General features: G+C 41.1%; 1 protein-coding gene across 1 annotated transcript; it reads right to left on the bottom strand.

Annotated features, from left to right (window-relative positions):
- Positions 1-2795: 2795 nt before the first annotated feature.
- On the bottom strand, positions 2796-22833 carry cdc42ep4b (CDC42 effector protein (Rho GTPase binding) 4b). The gene is made up of 2 exons (XM_079660599.1): positions 22619-22833; positions 2796-6568 (listed from the first exon to the last, which is right to left on the bottom strand). The coding sequence occupies exon 2, from the start codon at positions 6384-6386 to the stop codon at positions 5400-5402; it is 987 nt and encodes a 328-aa protein (XP_079516725.1). The 5' UTR covers positions 6387-6568; positions 22619-22833; the 3' UTR covers positions 2796-5399.
- Positions 22834-23794: the final 961 nt, after the last annotated feature.

Genomic DNA, 23794 nt, shown 5'->3' with positions numbered 1-23794 from the left:
AGAAAAACGACTACATTCAGTATTTCAAAAACATAAATAAATCAACATATACATTGAAAAATATCTGAACAAAAACCATACAGTATAGTATTTTGAAAATTGCCTACAGTATAATAGATTATTATGTTGAAACTATTAGAAAAAACATACAAGCACACACACATTGATCAGTAACTCAATACAGGATGTACTGTGCCTTAGTTAACATGACACAATTCCAACATCACCAATAAATACAGAGATCTTTTAAAACATTATCAAGCTTCATAAAAGATTTACAGCCATTTGGACAGAGATTGAAGGCAAGTTCACAAAGATACAAAAAAACGTTGTATGGTGAGCAGGTCATGCTTTACATTTATTTCTGTATGCAGGTTACACAACAACAAATCCTTTATTGAAACCCCAACGTGTGTAGTTCATCTTTATCTTAGAAATTACTGTATATTAATGCTCCACATATTTATATGGCAGATATACAGGACCTCAACTAAAAGGAAAAATCAGTATAAGAATTGTAGAACTGCATTTCAAGGACTATGCATAAAGACTCCTTTATGGCACTGTAGTTGATTAATTCCGACACACAACAGATAAATAGACATCACGCTGTGTTGTAGATGGGGAACATCAGACAGGAGTAAAAGCAGGGTGCAGATTTACAGCCGAGCACACACACATTAATCTTTCAGGAGGATATTTCATCTCCCTGGCAATAACACAGACTGTTCCACGTGCTCGCTGCACGTGAGTCACCGCTCTGATCCTGCTGTTTGTCCTCCTCCAGAGACTGAAACAAAGACGATGTATTACTGAAAGCACCATTTAGAAATCCTCTTAGCTGCCCATGCAAATACATTGTGTATGCTATTGGCTGTTTTGTGTAAATGACATGCTTTAAGGGGGTGTTATTAGTGTAATTGGGCGATTAGGCAACATTTGGTGGCTTTAGTTTTGGTTAGCATAGATAGCACTATTTCTGGAGTTTCAATGAGAAGAAACAAAACTAACTTCAGCATGAAACTGATCAAAAAGATATACCCACATGTGTATTACAGCAACAGTTTTCCATATTAACATGTAGAAGAAGAAAACTTGTCTTGGGATTTGTGTAGGCTTTCTCACAATTCTCTCATACTCTGTAAAGAAAATGATACAGGTCATATTCAAATTCACCAAACGATTTGAACACTGTGGAAGATGTTCTTTGTTTTCACATTACGGAGGATTAAGGATTGAAAAACCATGAATAGTTTGCCCTGCAAATGTTTCTGAAGGATCAACATGAGCCCTGTGTATTCATAACAGAACATCTCTTTTCACAACAACAAACAAACCAAAGGCTAGAGGGGATGTTAGAAATTAAAGTGTGTTCAAATATTTTATTGCATATGGACACCAGGAAAACTAGTACTGAAATAAAGACAGTGGTTGCCATATCAAATTATGCAGGATTAAAGGACTTTAACTTGCAGTATTATAAAGGTGACACTAGAGGGCGATAGCAGCACACCTATAAGAAAGTATGGAACACAGTTTCCGGAAATATTACAATTTAACCAACACTTATCTTTTTATGGGTTTTATAAAAACTGCTTTACAGTTATTTGCCACCAGTAAGAGGGATATAATTGCTAACAAAGCACTTATATACTAATAAAGGACTGGCTTATTTAAAGCCAGTTCAGTAGCAATTGAAATGTTTGGCTCTATGAAACCTGATGTACTTATATGATTCTGTTTTCTTCAAGGTTGTATCTTCCTGGTCGAATGTACTTATTGTAAGTCGCTTTGGATAAAAGCGTCAGCTAAATGCAATGTAATGTAATGTAAAGCAATGCGAGTTAAAAATGTATTTTGTAGCTTCAAATCCTTTTCTTATAAAAGTATTAATACCACACTTTAAGCATACTCTTTACAAGATCAAGTTCATTTAGGATATTACCAAAGTATCACCAAGAAACTGTTCTTGAATTACAGAATAATATATATTTCTCAGAATAATGGCCCGAAGAAAAGTACCAATGTATAAAGTAGCATTTTGTGTGCATCACAATAAATTACCTTTACATTTCACCATTGCTTTTATACAGCTATAACTACATACGTGTGAAACTCTTCAGAAACAAACCAGGCTAGATTTACTACTTTTCCCTTGGGCTTCATTCCAGATGTTATTCTTAGACCTGAGATCATGACAGTCTTCATATAGATATGTGATATGAAAAAATGTCACCACATATCCAGATGGCCATCATATGGAGAAATTAGATTTACGGTTGAAAAAAGGAAAGAACCTGTAATATATTCTGTACGGTTAATTTAGCGCCCTCACAATTTGTCACTGATGCATCATTTAAGCTACATTGACTCCCCTTCCGAACAAATTGGATCATACAAAAACATTTTGACTGAATGTTATGAATCACAAGATATGCTCTTTATGTCTTACCCAGCAAGTTCTAAAGCCTGTTAAAATCAATGTCAGGCTGGAGGGCTTTAATTCGCTAACAAGTCTCATCTTGCCCGTAATGTGGAATCTTTAGAACAAGGTTTTATCTTTAATTTCAGGGTTATTTATGCAGAACAATCCACTCTGACTTTGTTAAACTGGGGTTGCGGATAAAACTGTTTAAGTAGCTCCCTCACTATAAACAAATCGGAGGGCTACACAAAGGTCAGATTTCAATAAGCGCGTTTTAAGAGTGTGTATAAACTTGCTGAAGAGTTTTGAAAATGAAAGGACGCCTGCGGTGACAGACTTATGAATTTGTAAATAAACGACTGAGTCATGGTTAAAGATTACCAGCTTCTCTTTTATTGAAAAATATAGCTGTTATTTCAAAGAAAGGAAAATGAGGAAGGTAAATATATTAATATACTGTAAAACCAGAATAAGGAGTAGGAAAAGAAAAACAGTACAAACTCGGCATAACACTACAGCCACTGAATAGAAAAAAAAGAATAAACATTGACAGCAGAACTCTGAGCACGTTGTTTTTCACGTCCTTATCTTTTCCCGCCACTCCAAAGCAAAGCTGTCCGGGCGCTGAAAACTTTAAGACCTGGGCAGAAAGAACTTGCAAATTATTTTAAATAGTTTGTTCTGGCCTACTTAGGAGTGTCCTAAAGAGAAACAAGGAGAATGCCAGCAAAAATAAGAAAATACAAAGAAAGTACTTCAGCGTCATTTAGTATACTTTCCCATGATCCTTTATTCTTCTACTTGCGACAATTTGGCCGCAAATGTGCCATTTAGTGTTGAATCCGCTAACATTCCCACGGTAGTACCACATCGTCACACTGCTGATAACAACCAGTGTTTAATGTAATCATCCATGGCACTAACTATATTTACACGACTTGATTAAAACAACGGCAGATAAGGAGCGTTTCTGTTCTCTTTTTAGAGTGTTCATTTCTTGGCGATGAACGTGAAGGACTGCAGCAGCGCAAACCATTTCATTCTGGACCAATAGAAGTAAAGACGGCTTCCATTTTGACTCACTGGCATCAAAATGTGAGCTCTGACTCTTGTTTTGCATATCTACACATAAGTAACAACAACACAATCATACCTCCTTCTAACGTTACCCAATAATAAAGTTAGAACATACTTGGCAATTTCCTCTAGATTGCTTTTAAGACAAACTTCTTTAAACCTGTTTCTGTTTTGAAACATCACAATAACCCGAGGCAGAATGGCACAGCATCCTGATTCTACGTGCACACCCCACACGTCAACAGGAAGTTCAAAAACCTGGCAATTAGTTTCTTAACGCCAAATAAAAAAAGGGTCATATTAACCGTGGATACCTTATTTAGACTTGTAGGAGCCTGCATCGTAGAAAAGAAGAAAGAGAAGCCGCCCACCTGCCCGTCCCTGACCCTGCTGTTTGAGGAGCCGATCCAGCTGGTTGGGAGCCAACAATGCAGCACATTTAATGAGTAGACAGAGAAACGGCCAGATGATGGGTTCATTTAATCATGTGTTCCTACTGTGTGATTTGGTTGTGTACAGGAGGTATCACTTGTGGGGCCAGTTTAGGAAATATCTGACGCTGCCCGGGGACATTCCTGATGCTTTATTAAGTAGCTGCGCTCTAATAACACACTCTCTCTTCCCTTAGAGACGCGCCTGAACACATGTCTAGAGAGAGGATGTGTGTTTTGGATAGAGCCCTAACTATTAATTTGAATATAACAATTTGTCTACAGCGACAACTCCCTTTCAAACGCTTTCATGCCTCTCTTTGACCTGCCTATCATACACATCTGAGTGATGATGTGGAATGAGTTGTGAAGATACAAAAAATAAACACAACTTCTGTATTGTTGTTGAAAGAAAGTACATGACATTTTGTGAGCTAGTACAGCCTTAACACGACAGTGAAAGTAGGAGTGATGTGACTTAGACACTTTAATGTCTAATTGAATCCAATATGTAAGTGCTAGGCAGCCGAATTCAACGTAAAGAAGCTGGCTAACTCTTTAGTTCAATTAAGACGTTTTTGTAAAATTCAACGTATCAGAGAACCTTGAAATCTAAACTTTTAAGACCTCGCAGTGCACAATTAGTATGATCCATCCCTTATAAAACATGTTGAATAAATACCACAGCTCTCTATGGATTTAAAGAAGAGAGATATAAAAGAGAGACAGGGGCAAAGTGGTAAACTACCAAACTCAAATACAAGAGAGCTACTGTAGACCAACTTCCAGATACTCTATTTACATATTATAAAGTACAAAATAATCACCCTTTAAAGTCAGACTTGGACAAAAGTAGGAACCTACTTTATCTATTTAGTGTCTATGCCAAGATATGGCAAAAATGATCACTCCCACACATTACAAAGCTATCAGAGTTCCACTTCTTTTCCTTTCCGTCCTTCTTCTTCAGAATCTGTAGCACACGTCCACATCTGGTTTGTGACTTCACGTATCCTTCTCCTCACATCAAATACCCCAAATGTGATATTCATTTGATTGACAGCTGGGGTTAGGGCTCTTTAACCATATTGCCGCCCTTTACTTATTAAAACGAGCAATGCACCTTTGAGAAGGACGTGGTTCAGAGCCAGTCTTATTATAAAATGGAGAATTCCTCGATAAGTTCAGAGTCTGGTGTTGGAAATTAACCCAAACTTTGCGAGAGTTTCACTTTGTGAGTCAGTCTGACACGCTCTTGGCTCATATCTCCTTGCAACAGCATGGTGAATAAGGCTTAATTGGTTTTTATTTATGATGTAGAACAAAGTGGGCAGAGATTAGATTGATCTACAAGAAACTTAAAGCAGATGTGGCCCTGCTTCTAAATCCCTCCACTGCCCTTTTCCAGCTTGGTCCTTTACATTAGTGTCCTTCAAGACTGTTCGTGGCAGTGATAGGTAAAACATCTACACTCGAATCTCGTCATCGTCATCATCCATGAAGGTGAATTCTTGGTCTTCTTCCCCACGTGGCGAGCTGTACTTCGCACTGTCCGTGTCGTTGTCGTGGAACTGCGGTTTCTCCTCGGTGACGGAGCCGGCGCTGGACACGGAGCAGCTGTCCAGGTTGTGGTGGTTGTTCCTGGGGTGCAGCTCGGGGGTGTAGGGCTCCACCACGGGCTTCTGCTGGTACATGGTGCGGGGGGGCCTGGAAGGGGCCTTTTCCTCTGCGTCATCGTCATCTATGTGGGGGATGAGGGAAGGCGACGCCCGGCCCTCGCCCTCCTCGTAGCCGAGGTCGTCCTCCTCACAGCCTTTCTTTTCCATCACGCTCAAGATATCCCCGAGCATTGAGGGCCCCAAGTCGATGTTGAAGGACATCATGGACTCCGCGTGCTTCATTCCGCCTCCCTTGGGCATGAATGGAGGCAAATCGGTGAGTTCGCCGAAATTGCGCTCTTCAAACTCTGCATCCAGTGTCGCCATGGCTGCGGCTCCGTTCGATGGCTTCTCGATCTCCGACAGTCTCTTCATGGGGCTGGAGGAAACGCTCTTCGGCAGTCGTTGGCCTCGGTTCACATCCTCTTCGTTTAGGTAAGGCATGGATATGGCGTTTTTGACATAGGCCGACGAACCACCAGAAGGCCCCGTCATGGTGTACTCGTATTTGTCGCCCCGGTTTACTGACTGAGAGCGCTTGCTGCTTCTGAAGGTGCGGGACAGCAGACCTGGTTTGGGCACCGGGGAGTTCTGCTTAGGTTCCGGCTCCCTGGGAGGTTCCCCTGATCGGGTGCTCAGAAACGAAGTATCCCCGAAGGCGTCTCCTCCGCGGCCAACGTGCATGGTGTGGCGGAAGTCGCCCAATGGGGCGCTGATCATCTCGGCGGTCAGGTCTGCACGGGACCGTCTCTTGGACTGGTTAGAGTTGTTCACCAGCTGCTTGAGGATCGGCATGATGGCAGTCTGTTACTTATAATCCACAGAGAGAAATGGAGCTAGCTTCTGTAGTAGTTCAGAGGAGTTCCTTCCAAACTTATTTGGCTGAGGTTATGTCAAAGAAAGTATAATTCCAGGTGTTTAATGTGTGCAGCCATTCTGGTGATTCAGCTCAAGTTTCCTTCCACCGTCAGATAAACCTATGAACAAGAAGAGAGAGCATTAAAGCCACATCAGTACTCTAATCCTTGGCAGGAAGTGTGGAATTGTTCAATTAATAACATTTTATTCTGCTGAAAATGTGAAACACCACTTTAAATGCTTCTCTAAAGAGCTATGTATATATTCCTTTCTCATCAGCCACTATCGAATAACTGGCTCTGTCGCGATCTGCACTAAGTATGGAGGCTTTCGTTGCCAGGGCTTCAGAATGAATCCTCACTTGAGTGGTTCTTAACTAATGAAAAGCTTTTATATGCAGAAGTCTTTGAGGGTGTTATGTAATGGTAAATAAATACTTTCTTGTACAAAGTTCACAGCACTCAAAACCAGTGAAATATCCCCAATGAGGTTTACCAAGGCAACTATTCCCATCCAAATTGTGCTAGTACCATTCTTCTGGTACATTTTAAAGCTCTTTCTAAAGACCCCTATAATAGGCTGCTGTCACTTTCAGTTTTTCAAGTAGCTGCAGTGTCCGATGTCTCTGCTGTGCTTTAGTTCCCATTTAGACCCCCGACTGTTACATAACCAGCAAGACACAGGATACTTGGAGCAAGAGCAGTTCAAGCTGGCAGGAATAAAACAAAAAAAAGAAGTGGAACAGCATTTCTTTAGCATGGATCAACTGACTGCACAGCTCAGAAAGTCCAGATCTGCTACATTCTGTTCTAACCTTCCTGTCACCAAGAGATTAGATGTTTCCATCGGGGGCTCTGTGCTTTTCTTCAGTTTGAGCTTTTGTCTCTTTTGCCTTGAGAGCGATATTTAAGCACCTCCAACATATTATTTTGTTCTGTCTATCACTGAACACACATCAATGGTCACGTTTGACCTAGCTTTGTCTATCATCTCTAGAGATGGCAATGGACGTTCTGTTATGCGATGGAAACAGGGTGCTCTTGATTTAACGCAGCTCATCCTGATGATATTTGACTGGATAAGCAGATAATATGGCTCATTTCACACACTGTCCCTAGGTCACCAGTGACGCAAGCCTTGAAACGTGATCTTAAAGCAGAACGAGTGGAGAATAGGTCTTAACACCCACTTATGTGCTGGTTACACTCTACTGGATCCATGTGTTACTGACATTAACAAGGGTTCCAATTGTTTTAGCCAGACAGCAATCCCGCCATTCTCCGTGTTTTCAGACTGCAGCTGAAGCCCACGCTCTGGGCCCGTATACGCATCCCCACAGTGAATGAATGGGGGCTTCACTAAACAATATTCAAAAAGGAACGTCACCCATGAAAACATTTGCATCTCTGACAAGAACCCATTGAATTGGAAAGGCAACTGTAGCACTAGAGGGAACAGAAGGGGGTTTGATAGATGATAAAAGCTAGCGCTGTGTTTTTGTTCACAGCTCTTTCAGAAAAAGATGTCATTCCCAAAGAGAACTGAACTCTATCCACTGCCAAAGGTTTGTATCCTCTATATTCAACAACTTCATTCAAGCTGTAGTTCTGGTGCTGTTGAATGGAGGAGATGCACTGTCCCCGCAACACAAGCCGGCCTAACAAAGGGCAAATTCATTAACAATAGTACTTATTTTCAAGTACTATTGTTAAAGCTAGTTCAAGTTCACACCCTGATACGTGACAATTGGAATGGGCTTACTGCTACGAAGGCTATTCAAACAGCAACTGGATGCCAAATTGTAAGATTATAGCGTAGAGCAAACACATTCCCACAAAGTCCCTCTAAGCGGAGTCCTAGTGGTTAGATTAATGCAGTATGATCTATTATTAGCTAAACCCTTTATTCCTTCATGCCTTGTGCGGTAGCCAATTAGTATCCGCTGCACAAAGGCTGCCGAATGTGTGACTGACCACTCAAGACAACTCATCTGCAATGTTCCTCCCCGCTGCCCATCGTTTTGTGTTTCTCTATGGCAACGTCAGAGCAGAGCACTGGCTATGGAGCGAGCTTCCTGTCTCTAAGCCGGCCGGAGACAGCCAGTGAGATTTGATCCCCTACATGGAGAGATCAGCTCATTCAGATGGATGGATTAACCCTTCCTGGTGGCAACATGCAGGGCAATAAGACAATAACTACGCTGCTATAGCTGAAGGGGAATACCTTTGATGTGCCTTGTCACCCGAATACATTCAAACCAAGCATAACATATGTCAGTGGGTGCTCGAATATCAAAAGGTGCCAGCCCCACACCTTTAGCCATTCTAGGAAATGGCCCATTTAATGTCTTTTGGGGCCCCTTGGTGTTTCACGAGGAATAGTTCAACCCCCCCCCCTCCCTCTCCAGGATCATCAAGACCCCATTATTGTGGGCATGACAAAAGATGGAGTACAGCCTGCAGGCAGCCCTGTCATATTCAGTTCTAGCCTTTCAGCACTCTTCAAAAGATAAACCATGAAGAATGACAGTGTTATGTGTTATGCATTCTCCTATTTCAAACATTCCAGAGACCATTTAAAACGCCTAAAAAGGGAGCACTAATGTTGCGTATGAAACTGGGGCCGTGGTAAATGTTCTTTCCCATAGAGCGGAGAATGTATGCTTCTCTTTTTTCTGTTGTTCTGGGAGCCTATCCAGGCTTTCTCCAGATATATTAGGCATTTAGGTTAACTGTTTTAAATACGATACCTGAACATTTCTACAATATAGACTGCTAAATACTTATCATATTTAAGTACAATGCTAATAAATCTGTTCTGTTAGCTTGGAAGAAAGATTGTGTCCAATGTTGAGGCTTTTTATCGATTAAAAATAATAAAATGTTGTGGTTATTTTTCCTTCATATTGAAATACCAAGACTCCGTCAATTGCAAATGACAAACTCCACCTTTTGAATTAATGTCATAATGATTAATACTGCAAGTTTATTCTCATTTCAGACCTTCAAATAGAAAGAATTGGGTGTACTATTTTACATTGCTGTATCTTTGGTTTCTTTAATTTTAAAGTAGGTAACGGAAATAAAGTTCTAAATAGTTTTGCTTGGGCTGTCTCTTGGATTTCGTGAACATACAGAGAATACTATACAACTCACTCAAAAAAAAATGAAAAGGTTATTTCTCCTCAGTGTCTTGACCAATAGAAAAACATACAGTCGCCCCTCTCTTGTTTGCTCATACATTGTGCTAAGGTCAAACGGAAGACTAGGGATTCCAGTCTGACCTGTATGGCTTCCACTACACTCAGTTCAGCTGGGGGCAGAATTTAATCTCTGCTATCTTTTTACAGGCTCATGGAGCAAAACAAAAAAGCAGGTTATAAAACTCAAAGATAGCAATCACTTCAACACAAACACACAGGTGAACATATTTGTTTTAGGCCACTAGATAAGCCCAAAGAGGTATTATATTGTTTGTTTGAGTTGAGTATATTGCCTCAGCCATGGTGCCAGCCCGTGACGAAGCCTTTATGTAACAGAGCTCTCAAAGTGCCACATGACTCCAGCTCGAACTGAGACAAGTGGTGACAGGGCCATGAATGATTAAGAGCATCGTGTCGCTGGCAGACTCTGAATGACATCACAACAACCAGCATGCTCAGCAGCGTTCAGTCTCGCTCTTGTAATCCTGTGGATCACAGGCGCCACACAGTCCTCGGCTATCCCACACCACTTTCTCTTCATTCACCCCGATGAGCAGGGGAAAGAGGCTTTGGCTGCTCATCCAATCACAGCTCGCCTACTGTCGAGTTAAAGCAACAGACGTGCACTGACTGCGAGACTTTCTGGTTTTATTTTAGACTTTGTTTGAATCTTTTAAAAGGAGAAGGAGAGTCCATAATTTATTCACAAGGAAGAAGCCTTGAAGAGTTACAAGGAGACATAAACAGTGCAATTGCATAACTGTTATTATGTTAAAAAAATGCCTTTTCTGCAGGGAAAGGATACAATAGTGAGCCTATGAATCAGTTCGAAACAAATGTATCAATACCAAAATATTCATGTTAACTGACTTTCAATATGCAGTTACAGATTTTCCTTTGGGCAAGCAAACACTACTAAAGTTATGTTTTACCAACTCTTTTCTTCTCCAGCTTTCCCCCCCATTTCTCTAAACTATGATTTTCCAAACAGAGACCTTGAGCAACAAGAAAACCTCTGCTTTGTTTAACCTTGAATCTGCTTTTGTTCAGGCCTATTGTCAGCAACATTGATATGCAAATGAAAATAAAGAGTCAGCCAACGGCATCTATGACATTGCTAATCAATTGATGCATAAGAATGGAAAGTTCCCAACTCTGACAAAGAAGGTCGGCAAACTTCATTTGCAGCTACTTTGTGAGGCCCATAACCTCCAGCCCAAACATCTGATTCCCACGGGTGGAGAGGACGCCGTCAGAGCCAGAAGCAGAGAAACAACATCAAGGACCATGTCCATTTTTATTTTCATCTTCCTTCAGAATTGTCCCATTGTCATCGTCCAAACACAACAACTGTATAAACGAATATAATAAATATAGAAGTGTTTGCTATCAAAGAGGCTAGAAATGAAGGAATTAGGAGGCTTCATCCACTATGTATGAATGTGTTTCCGCCTTACATCATGGTGCTGTAGCCTTGGTGCCAGCTCATTAGCACAGCGCCGTTTCTCTAGCCGCCTCAACGTTTCCTCCAGTCCGACATCTACTTATTGTCCTTAACTCACCGCACAGATAAAGGATGAAGAAATACTCGACACAAATTCAGCCTCACGTCACATTACAACACACCTGAAAATAGAATCAATCCAAAGTAATGATACTGGATTTAGACACTGTTTAGACAATCCATAACTATTGAATTATTCTATCATGTTATGCCCTATGCCCTCAATATTGCGTATTCTTGTCCCTGAGGTATTGAAAATGGAATCCAATGTATATATTTTTCTAGTTAATATAGAAGTAAGAGATTCCAGTATCATGTAAACACTGTCTGATCGGATCAAAGAATGTGTGACAGTAACATAAGAATGGCAACCTGTTACAGATAACACTCTAAAATAAGCCATCCTTTGTTCCTGCATACCACCTCATGACTGCCTCCTACGGAAGAAACATGTTCTTCCTGTTCGACTTCATATCTAGTGACACGCTGCAAGGCTAACCCTGTATGACAAATGTCCGGAATATATTGAATAGACCCAGAGGAAAGGATGTGAATGCTAAGAAAGGGATAAAGCAAAGCATTCCTATTTCACTCAGCAGGTTTACCCAGGGTAAACAGATATAACTTATGTTAAACACACCAGTGCTATTTGCTCACTTATTCAAAACTCACACAGTATAGAATTTCGCCGAGGTCTCAGTAAGCCTGTCTGTAAAGGTTGTTGCTCCTTCTGTACTGACCCAATATAGCTAGAATAAAGATGAAATATACTCTAAACGTATAAGTGGAACAGATAAAGAATAACATTTAAATGTCCAATTTGCAATTATCGTAACATTTATTTTATTATAGTCCTCCAAGGAAAAATGTTGTTGTGTTTAAGGCTCAAGGTGAAACGTATCGTCATAAAAAGCCTGTATTCTCTACGAAGCAGAAATGGGTTCAATATGTTTATTAGGCATAAACAGTGAGAACATGCAATCTCTTGAGGGCCCATTTAGTAACTTAATTAGCCGAATCTTCAGCATCAACACATTTGTCCTCACATAACACAGCTATTAAGATCCAGACAAAAAACCCATTTGTCCTCAATACTATGGAGAAAATATACGTAAACCTAATAACAAAGCACATGTGGAAGTAAAGTTTATAAAATATGGGTGTTGCAACTATAGTGTCCATGGTGAAATCAAGAAATTTCATATTAGCAGGTTCTAGCCCTTATATAAAATTGCTATCATAAAATCTGACAAGATAAACAGGAATTTGAGCAACTGTGCATTATTCAGATATGGCAATGGTTAACCTAATTACATCAAAGGCAGGGCCGATAAAGAAGCTTAAAGAAACCGGAAACATCCAAGTTGGACTTTGGGAAAGGTCAGAAGCGCCCCTGGAACATTGACTGCTTTATCTGCACAAGACCGACTAGATAGTGAACGCTCATCTTGCTCATGTAAAAAAGCTTTGGGATCAAATAAACCAACATCAGCGTGATGGTTGCTCAAACTCTACATGCCCTTTGTTCGTATGTTTGTACTGTACTATAGCACATCAGCCTTCAGGGCCCCAATGCTGCACCGACCGAAACAAAACCACAGGAGGATTAAGGGCAACGCGTTCGACGTGAGCAAATAAAACCAGCCTGCCTGAGCCTGCCCTCTGCTCCGTGTGTCAGGAGCTCAGGACGGCAAACGCAACTCTTCCGTCCACCCAGAAAAATAAAAAACAAACATCCCATATCCCCACCAGATTAGGGCTGCACGATTTGGGGAAATAATCTAATTGCGATTTTTCTGACAGATATTGCGATTGCTTTTTCGATTTGTGATATTTGTTTTTAAGCGACCCAACGGATGTTTATTGTAAAATGCGGCCATATCTCCGGCTAGGAAGAGCGTATCAACGTGCTCCCGTCTCTAGCACCCCGAGCTACGAGTGAAAGAACTAAACTTACATGAAACTTCCGTTGGGTTGCTTTAAAGTCAAGCTTCAGTTTAAGATTCACCCTGTAATATAAACATGTGATGGAGCATTACTAACCTGACTCAGATGGTTTGTTTCACCAAACCATCTAGGAAAGCTCCATTGGAAGCTATTTGGAAAAGTATTTCAAACATACTTGGCAGGTGATTGGATCAATCTGTCACCTTCTATCATGGGCCACTTCTGATATATTGACAATGACTGGTACATGTGGAGCACAGCACTTCTGATTGATGTGGATGACTGACACACAAGAAGAACAACAACAAAAATTGCAGGCTTTGCGATTTTGATTTAAAATCGATTAATCGTACAGCCCTACACCAGATAGCCCTACTCTGTCTGACTCCAAAATCCATTTCCTATCTCTTTTGTTGTTTTGCGCAAGGTCCTTTGACCCCTGCACACCCAGTGATATCTTTTTTTAATCTTCCCAAATCCTGATATCCAGAAGCAGATTTCCTTGTTTGCTTCCAGTCAAGCTAACCTTTTTATTGAGCTGTTATTCCTGCACAGTCGGACAAAGCGTGTGGTCAAGTACTGACTAAGCTGCCATGCTGAGCTGTTGCCAGAGAGAGGAAAGAAGAACCTTGGCTAACAACCAAAGGGATAGATACAAACATGTTTTTTGATTACATAATAAGCCCTACATCTCCCCCCACTCCATGTATGAATAATATCCAGAGTAACAGTGTGAAGTGCCATGACCTTACCCCCCCCAAAAAAGGGAAGGCACAGATGGAGGCGCTGAAGAGAAACACTCCCTCAAAGGGGCGGTGGAGGGTGTCGCCACATTGGATTTACTCGTTCATGCCAGCAGAATGACAGACGTTCTTTCTCCGTGTCCTGCATGAAATGTACCCAAAGCCTCATTATGCCTACAGTGGAGTGATTGTACTTCACTGTGTGTGTGAGTCCGTGCACGTGAGAGCACATGTCAAATTAATCACTGAAATCCGCCCCTTGAGTCTCTGACAAATATACAGCATTCACGCCTGGTACCAGAGAGCAGGATCTGAGCCAAGTGGTTGAATGAACCGTCCAATAGCTGCTGGATGGCAAAACAAAGCAGAAGTTCTACTGAGGATAGTGCTGAGAAATACTGAGGGAATACAAAATGCTCTGTTGCAGCAGGGATGCCAGAATGAGTTGGCTTGCACTTTAGATAAACAGTTCAAATAGTTTACTGGCCATATTGTCTGTTTTTTGAGGGTGCTTTAGAAAGACACCTTGGCAAAACAAAATATACCAAACCACCAAAAAGATTGTTGGATAATCTTTGAGAATGTATAAAAAGAGCACACAAAAGCAGAAACTCTAGTGAAGTCGACAGGAGGCCTCTCAGTGGGACTGATAGATAAGTGACAGTTTTTCTGCACTGTGTCCACACCTCCTGGCCTTTTTTTTTTTACAAGCTGCCTTCCCGTTAAAGTCAAACACACATACCAGTTATAAAGGCCTCAGGCACAGCGCCCTGACTGACAAGATGAGTTAATAAACCCCCATGGTGTTACCTTAAATGACACCGAAGGCAAACAACAAAACACTTACTGACAAAAGAGAACACAAAGGCTCACAAACATGGCCACTTCAACCTAATAATGGCAAATTCACAACAGCGGTTGACAAGTTGAAAACACCCAGAACAGGACAGAGATAAAGACTCTTCCCCTCGTAAAGCACGTTGTTAATGCAATTGCTCCCTTGTTAGTGCTCTGTGTGAGGAGGCCACGCTTGCTGTGAGTGTGCGTACAAGTTCTTCCTATAGTGTATCTTTGGGAATTGCTAGCTAAGCACAGGGGGGCTGATATTTCAGCAGCTCAGCTCACTGACAGTTGACCTGAGAGCATACTACAACCTAATATGTGCATAGATGCCGTGTCAAAATGTGCTATCTGCTGTATGTTCAGTATTCTCCACCACTTTTGGAGTTAAAGATCATTTAAAGTAAAAGAAAAACAGTCATTAGTGTAACACTATCAAATAAAACGCCAGAGGCATGACAAGAGGATCACATTAGATCAAATAAAAGCCACAACTTAACACAGGCTCCTTTGAAACCTGTAAGTCTGTAGGGCCGGATAATGAAAGTGCAAAGTGTTCTCGGGAATCAGTACCCGATTATGTCAGGAACATCTTTGAAGTACCATCAGTGTCATCTTACCGAAATCCATCTTCCTTTTATTTGGGTTTCTTGAAGACAGCTTTCACATCTGGCATGCTACTTTGATTTGGAAATCAAGCAACAACGCGTTTTTCAAGGAAACATATGTCTGCAAGCATAACGTTTCCATTGGTGAAGCACATACAGATGGTTGTGGCTGTGTTTACATGCATAGGATCTGTGCATGTTTATGTGCATAGTTAACACTAAAGTTTAAAGTCCATCAACGGCCCCAGTTGAAACGGAACTGTAAATAGGTTCAAGGGTCATTGGGAGTTTGTCACAAACATCAAAAACACACCCTTTTGGTTTCCGAATGACAGACACCATTAGTTCAGAGGAAGACAGGAACCAAACCCTTTTGGCACACCCAGACCGCACGCATGCACCTTTAAAAGGAAACTAATGCGTGCACGTACACACACAATTAAGATGAGGCTCAAATGTGACCCAGATGAATGACACCCACTATTCGCAGTGATTCACATTAATTTAATACAAAGAGACAAAGGCCTGAGATCCGTATCTATTCATTCAGGTATTGTAACCTTCCACCACGGGCCATTCAGATCACCGGATTGCTGTCCTAAAACTCTCCTCTAGAGGCTCAGACAGGATGATATGTGAGAAACCTGTGACCCTCCCGGGATCCACAACAAGAGCCCACAATAGTGCATGTGACTATTCGCATCTCCTTATTTCCCGGTAAACATTTGTTATCTAGTGGGCACAAAGGTGACCACATCAACGCCAACAGTCCTCCTTTGTCTTTTCAGTACGCTTGAGAGAGACACCACCTGTTCCTGTGTTCATACAGAGCAGCAAAACAATGAGGGCTCGCTGGACTGTAAACAGACCAAAGCCCGGACTGCAACGGCCAGCTGCACAGTCATGTGTGTTTTCAATATGTGACCCCGTCACAGTCGAGTCAGCAGATATTGCACCAACCATAGCCCTGCTGCTGCTAAAAGCAATATTGTGTCAGTGACGGACGGCAGAAGAAGGGGAACTTAATGCTAACACACGTGGTTAATGTTTAACTGTGTTCCATAAAAGCCGGCATTGGCACTTCACTATACGATTTTTATGAAAATGTACAACAAAGAAAGGCATGCCCAATGAGTTTTCTTATCTAACCGTTTCATTAACTAAATTCAGCTGAAAAATCGGAAATATACATATCAAACGCTGGGTCAGATTCAAATTGTATGGGCAAAAAAAGATTTTCTTATAAATTAAATTACATGGGAATATGCTAATTTATGCCGACAATGAGGGGAAATGTTTTTTTTAGCATCGTTGAACAGATATGCTGGAATTAGTCAACCCAGATCATATAGTCATATGTCAGGATAACATTGTATTATATAAGGGTCGCGATCAAGAACAACGTGGGTGATAACAATTTGATTGCCGACAAGAAGTTTGAGCTTCCCACTACCCAGAAAATTAAGTATCTTTTCAAACTGATTCCTCGGAACGACTAAAGGAAGTAGCTGGAAATCTCTGCTGGAATCTTTTTCTGGAAAGCTGCCGGAGGGTTGTCGTCATCCTCCTTGTAAGCCATTCAAATGTGTTCTTGCCCAAATCTCTAAATCGTAGAACATCAACAGGACTAATGGACAAAGTGGAGAGTAAGACCAAGGACGAAAGATATTCCCTTTTAAAATCAGCATTGACGGTATTAAAGCCAAAATTGAAAGAAAGTTATGACACATCTTCAAAATATGTTTGCAATTAGATTCCAGATGAATATTGGACAGGTGTGCCAGCTGGTGATTTTGATCTGTGGTGTTCTTGTAAAAAACAGAAACCACTGATGATGTTCTAAAACATTCGCAATGTTGGACCAACCCACCAGCCTCGCCACAGCTCCACTGGCACTGCCTTCATCTCAGACATGATCATTATCCAAACTGGTTCAAACAATGCAATTAAAGATACAAATGATGTGCTGCAAGAGTGATGACCATATGCTATAAACATCTATGACTCTATCATATGAGTAGTTATTTAATGGATGTGCTTAGGTGTTGTCGCGTCAAACTGTCATGTTTTGTTTCAAGAAGGGAGTGAAATTACTTCAATGTGAAGTGCACGCCACACATGAAAAATAGTTCCTGTTGAACTGGTTATTTTCCTCCACAATGCTCACATTACACTGACAGTAACCAAAACAGGCGAAGATCTGAGCGATCGAGTAACAGGTGCATATGGGTTTCACAAAAGAAAAAGAGAAAGTGGCCCCTTTCCATGGGAACGGCAGTGATATATTGTTGTTAAATGGGGCGATAAAGGGCATGTGGTGTCACTATGCCAGAATCAGCTAAGGTTTCTCTCTTGAGGGTTGGGGCTTTGGGTCGAATATTGACCGCTGATGGATTTTTCAGGGGGGTTGGTCCCAAAAGAGTTGACACGGTTTAGACCTCTTTAACTGACCAACCTTCCAATTGTGTGATAAGATAATTCAATTAAATCTAGTCTTGAAAAAATACAGAGTCAGTGACTAGTGGGATCTATTAACAGAAATGAACTATAACTATGTTTTCATTTGAGTCTTTTTTATCTTAAATAAAGAACTGCTGTGTTTTTGTTTCTTTAGAATTAGGGATGCTCCGATCGATCGGCCGCCGATCGATATCGGCCGATACTCACTCTACTGATCGATCGGTGCTCTCTAAAAATGCAGATCGCGAGAGCCGGTCGCATGACGTAAAATGATGACGTAAAATACATGACACTTTTCTAACTGCGCGGCAAAACAAGCTCGCCAAAATGGCTTCACCGGTCTGGCCGTATTTTAAGGTGTCCGAAAAGGACAATAAAATAGCAGTATGCAACGTGTGTGAAGCAGAAATCCTGCAGCTCCACCCGCTGTGACGGACCGGTGAGCGGAGCGAAACACACACTAAGAGTTAGACCTAACACACTTAGCCATTTTATCTACCTCTGGAACAAGCTAAACTAGTTATACATATATTTATTCTTCACTGTCGGGTCACTCATTACTGGATCAGCGAGCTGCATGAGATACTGACAGGCTGTCAGGAGAGAGAGAGAGAGAGGGAGAGAGGGAGGAAAAGAGAGCGCTTCCACTCATTTCTCCCGTGTTATTATCCAAAGTTAATGTAAACTTGAATAATGTACTTCATTTGAATGTAATAATTATGTTGGTTGTTGTTTGTGGAAGCGCCAGTGAATGAGCCACATTAACTGAGTTTTAAACATCACTTTAAATGGAAGATCCCCATAGGCCCCGCCCACTCGATCGGGTCGGCCGATACTGATTCCGGCGATCGGCCCCAAAATTGGCGATCGGAGCATCCCTATTTAGAATGAGCCCTTTAAATCTACATGGGAGATTATTCCCATGCACTGCAATTTCTCTACAGTAGCTCAGAATTTACAAACCAATCTTTCAATATAACCTTTCGCAGTTTCTACCTGAAGGCCATTGTAGTTCTCCGACGAGTTTGTAAAACTGTGGCAACGCCAGCTACCGCCTGAATTGTATAGCTCCCAAAGTATTGTGATGGAAAAATGGCCTTTAAGCAAAGGTGTTACTATGGTTTTAACTGCTTGGTTTGGGAGGGGTTCGCATCTCCATCCATTATGTTAAATAATGCCAAATCCGACACACTGTCCCTTAAAGTCCATGGTTGACTTAATCAGTGGTGCCCTAGGGTCGAAGACAGATCTGTGGGGTCGTAAAAGGATTAACAGGTGACAGCAAAACATTTTTTCTGCTAGACCAAATTACGTTTGTTTATTTTAGGTTTTTATAGCAAATCCTTCATTCCTAAAAACAAAATCTGTACAACTTAACCCTTGTTTCCAGATTAAACAAACAAAGGCATTCTTTGGTGTCCCTGCTCTTGATTCATAGACATTTTGGGGGAAATGAGGTTGCAGCAGATATTGCTTTGTTTAGGGAACAAAGCAATATCCTGCGGTAATCACAATCGTTGGAATGCCAGAATGATATAAAGGCTGTAATATAGGGAATCTCTTGTTTTAAGCATACTGGTTAATTTGTTGCTACTGATCGAAGTTCAAAGTCAAATGGGTTCTGCAAAATACCTCAACACTGCGTAACATGGACTATTCTTCCATATAAAGTCTGTTGAGAGATTAACTCAAAAACCCTCAGTTGGATTTATGATCCAAGTTCATAGACCTCCCTGCTGTGTTTGCAGGTGAGTGAATCCTGTAATTGTCTGAGTCAAAACAACTCTCCTCTGGGAGTTCAACATAAGTCTCTATGATTTCCAGTATCAACGGCAGAAAAAAAATTACACACCCGTCACCTTTGAAGTGATTAATAATTCACAGACATGGGGAGCCTTCCACAGTTCAGAGCTCTGGGGTGAGAGAGTATGCTAGTGTCATTCAAAAAAGGAAAACTCATGGTTTGTTATAGAAATGTCATGAAAAATTCTCAAAAATCATTATATGGTGTGTTAAAAATAATATATATATTTTGTGATTAACATTGAAGTCCTAGTACTATCATAAAAAAGTCACAGTACAGTATGCCATAAAATCATATAATTCATAGCAGGTCATACAAATCAGTACTAGTGTAGTAGGCTTTAGTATGCCAACAAATGGTAATAATATAGTAAAAAAAAGGAATAAGGAATGTCATTCAAATGGCCTAGTGCAGAATATTATTGAAAAAGTCTTAAAAAGCCATAGTTTAGTATGCCATAAATAAGTCCCACGAAAGTAATTGTATGCCATTAACAAGTCATACACAAATGATGTAATCATATTAAAACAAGTGATGGTTTTTAAATGTTACTGCTTGCAATTGCCCTCTTTCTTCCATTCTGAATACACAATAATCAACCAAAAATATTTTGGTTGATCCTTTTCCCAACTAAAGGAGCTTTTTCCAAACCATGTAAAGAAGCCATGCCAAAGACTAAATGTCAAGATGTTCTCCCATCGTTCCCAGCAGGCCTCCTATGGAGTATGGAATAAAGGTGGGTGGATAATAGAGGCTGTAATTTACATAGGCATTTCCTGAGGCATGGGAAGTAACAACAAGACTCAATATACTGTAAATGATCACATCTGACTCCAGTTAACAACTTTTTTTCTCTCATATAAACCAACACGAAAAGTTAATACATCACACATTCAACCACCATGCAACATATAATCTGGACACAAATGAAATACTCCCTCAGTGTTGATATACAAGGAAATTAGTTGCCCTCCACTTTTAACGAACTGCTTGTGCCTGAAGTAAGATTTCATGGGGAAATGAGTCTCACTGCCTCTCCCAACCCCCACTCCTGCACGCCCTCTTCTCTGCAGTATAAAACTGTAATGACCTCAGCTCCGTCAGAATAGGGCAGGTAGCCAGCTTCCTCACTAGGCAGCAGGCGTACCCTCCAGAGCTAACTGAAATAGCCTCCGACGCAAAAAAAAGAAAGCACAGTCAGTAAGAGATGACACACTCCCCTCCCCTCTGACCGCAGTGCACACAATACATCTTGATGGAGAGATATCTGCCTGGCAGCTCTGGAGAAGTCATACAATAAGGAGCTGAAAGGCATGGAGTGTGTTTCTGTGTGATAATGCGCTACTTCAGTTGACCACAAAAGACACAGAAAAGCTAGAGGATTCTTGGAAAAGTGGCGCTGCTAGTCTGACCTTGGCCTATTACCTCAAGTTGCTTCCTTTTTTCTACAGAGTTACCAATACAGTTATAAGTAAATGATTCATCAAGAAAAAACACAAACACCCATTGACCTTAGGGCTGTTGTTAGGGCGGGTGCGGACGAGTGAAGGCGGGGGTCATAGGTCAACAGTTGTACAAAGACAACCCCAAAGCCAAGCCCATTATTCAAAATGTCCTCCTGCTGTTTTCCAGACTGGCAGTTTAACAAGAGCTAAGGCTTCATTACAGACTTTGAGAGAGGAATAATTCAACTCAACGTCATAAAACGGCCCTGCAGGCTTTATGGTCAGTGGTTAAAGTCAAGCACATCCAATACGGACAGAGCATGATGAACGAGGCTGGGCAGGTAAACAGCCACGGTGCTAATTCTAGAGTAGATTGCCCGGTTCATCAGTCATGATGAGCAAGAGAGGCAAGTGCCAGGCCTGTAAACACAAGCAGGAACATCTAACTAATGACGCAGGGAGGTGGACAAATCCGGGAGAGACGAGGTGAAAGTAGCCGTGCAGTTTGCTGAGCTCTCGGTAGATTCCCAGAGTGGCGGAGTATTCATGTTACGTAACTGTCAGTGAAAATAACTGATGCTTTTAAGGCCATCTGCCCACTCCGATTAAATCATATCCTGTCCTGAAGCTGGAAAGTCTTATTTGGGAAACTTATGTGTCTTGCGAGGTCCCATCGTGGGTATCTACAAAGTAGAAACCAAACTGTTGGGATCTAGTAATAGTGGGAACTACTATTATTACTATGAAGTAGCCTCCAAGAGGTCAAGAGACTTCAGGACACACAAGTGAGTAATATACAGTCAATTTATGAGGAATTGTATTAGTATAGACATTTTTGTGTCCTGAAGTCTATTAACCTCTTGGAGGCTACTTATTTGGATCCCACATGTGAACAAACTTTTCTTTCACTGACCAAGTTACTGGCTCCTTTCATCTTGGTTCTGGCCTTGCCTTTAAAACAGATAATTTGATAATTTGATAAGTAATGAACCGAAGCAGGATTTCTTGGAAAAAGGGGTTCTCTGCCAAATGTAATCGTGTCAGTAATCTTAATCTACGATATATATCACATGATTTAAAACAAAACGTTTGAAGAGGAGGGAAGCTTTGCACAACTTCATGATCAAGGCTGAATGTAACTAAAAACTATTGGTCCTAAAAGGTTGAGCTCATAGCAGTGACATGAGTGTTTGGAATCCAAAATGACATAGTAAAAGCATGATTTGACCCAAGAACAAAATCATCTTTAACCTGAAGTGGTGACTTCAATAATGACATGAGTTTCCCTTTACTTTCTAGTGTTCCCCAGGCGGATGGAGGACGCACGGCTCATTGTTGTCGCTCCATATGGGACAGACAGGAAGGAGCTCGATCAGACTGCAAGGCGCAAATTGACTACAAGCAGATTTGACATTCAAATGAGATGCAGATTTCTAACAGTTGGCTTTACTTCGACATACGTTAGTTTCCTGGCCCAGCAGAGTAGTCTGAAAACTACACTAAACAATGCCGATTCTATTGTTTGAACTAAAAATCGTCACTCACCGAACTAGATTAAATTAAGCATTCTACAACAGGACATCCAACTCTAAAACAATAACATGAAGACATTTTACCTTTTTTAAGGTCCGAGCAATGGCGAAGTTTCAGGTTATATTCCACTCAACTTCCCGTAAACACAGAAGAACAGCAACAACAGGAGGGGAAACGTCTGTGTCACTTCGGAGTCACTTTAGTTTCCAGGGCAGGAGAAGCATGAGCTGCGGCAGGACAGTCACCGTGTTGGTGCTCCAATGTCCGTTTAGTTTGCATGTGTGTGGCGCTGAAAGCGGCCCTCCCCCCTCCTCTCATCTGCCCGAGAGCACCACCCCCCTGCTGAAGTTTAAAGGGACATAGCCCTATTTACCCACAACACATGACAATAGGCACCACTTCAACCTGCTGGGACTAACAAGCCCTTAGCCAAGGACTAATGGCAGTGAAATAAGATCCTCAAAGATATGACCAAAGCAAAGACAATTTAAAGGAATAGTTTGACATTTTGTTAATGTGCACTTTTTACTTTCTTGCCAATTTAGATATAAATATTAATACCATTGAATGTAGGGAACCTCAAAGCTTAAGCCCACACAAGCTTTAGCATTTACTTAGCTTAGCATAAAGACCATAACCAATGGGAAATGGTAACCAGGAAGAAATAGTGGGCTAACTTTGCGTGACCCTGTAAAACCAAAACTTGGCATTTTACCACTTACTAAGTATTAACAAAGCAGGCAGGTTCTGTTGCCTTTGGACAAAACTAAACTTTGCTGTTCTGTTTTTCTGTTTCCCCTCATTTCCAGTGTTTTGCTAAATTCAGCTAGCATCTCTTGGCCTAAGCTTTTATGTGGACAGATTTCTGACCGCAGAGTTTATGAAGCAAGCCCCAAGTGGCCATTAGATGATTCGCAAATCTGCGCATGCTTCAATCTTAAGCAACAGAAGTTGGTGCTTTATCGCAAGATGGTCTCTTGTTTGTCAACTGTATTAGGATCTATTTATTCAAAATACTTGAAATGTACGGACTTAATGTTCTTTCCACGTATAATTTGTAGCATTGAGGCACATGTAGCCTACAGCACATTTGCCCAGTTATAATGCAATATCCCAAACATAAGGATTTATTTGAGTACTAACTTCTGAAAGACTTGAAGGTTAATAGGGGAGACTATGAACACTTTACTCCAATTATTTTTGACAGTTCACAGATTACATTTAAAAACGGCCTTTAATTTACAACAGTCATCTGGTCC

Source organism: Notothenia rossii, assembly GCF_949606895.1.
Source record: "Notothenia rossii genome assembly, chromosome: 11".
NCBI classification, from domain to species: Eukaryota; Metazoa; Chordata; class Actinopteri; order Perciformes; family Nototheniidae; genus Notothenia; species Notothenia rossii.
Note: the sequence above shows the minus strand (reverse complement) of the source record. Positions and strands in the feature narration are given on the sequence as shown.

Coding starts and splice junctions, on each gene's coding strand:
- cdc42ep4b (XM_079660599.1), bottom strand. CDS start 6,386: ATGCCGATCCTCAAGCAGCTGGTGAACAACTCTAACCAGTCCAAGAGA.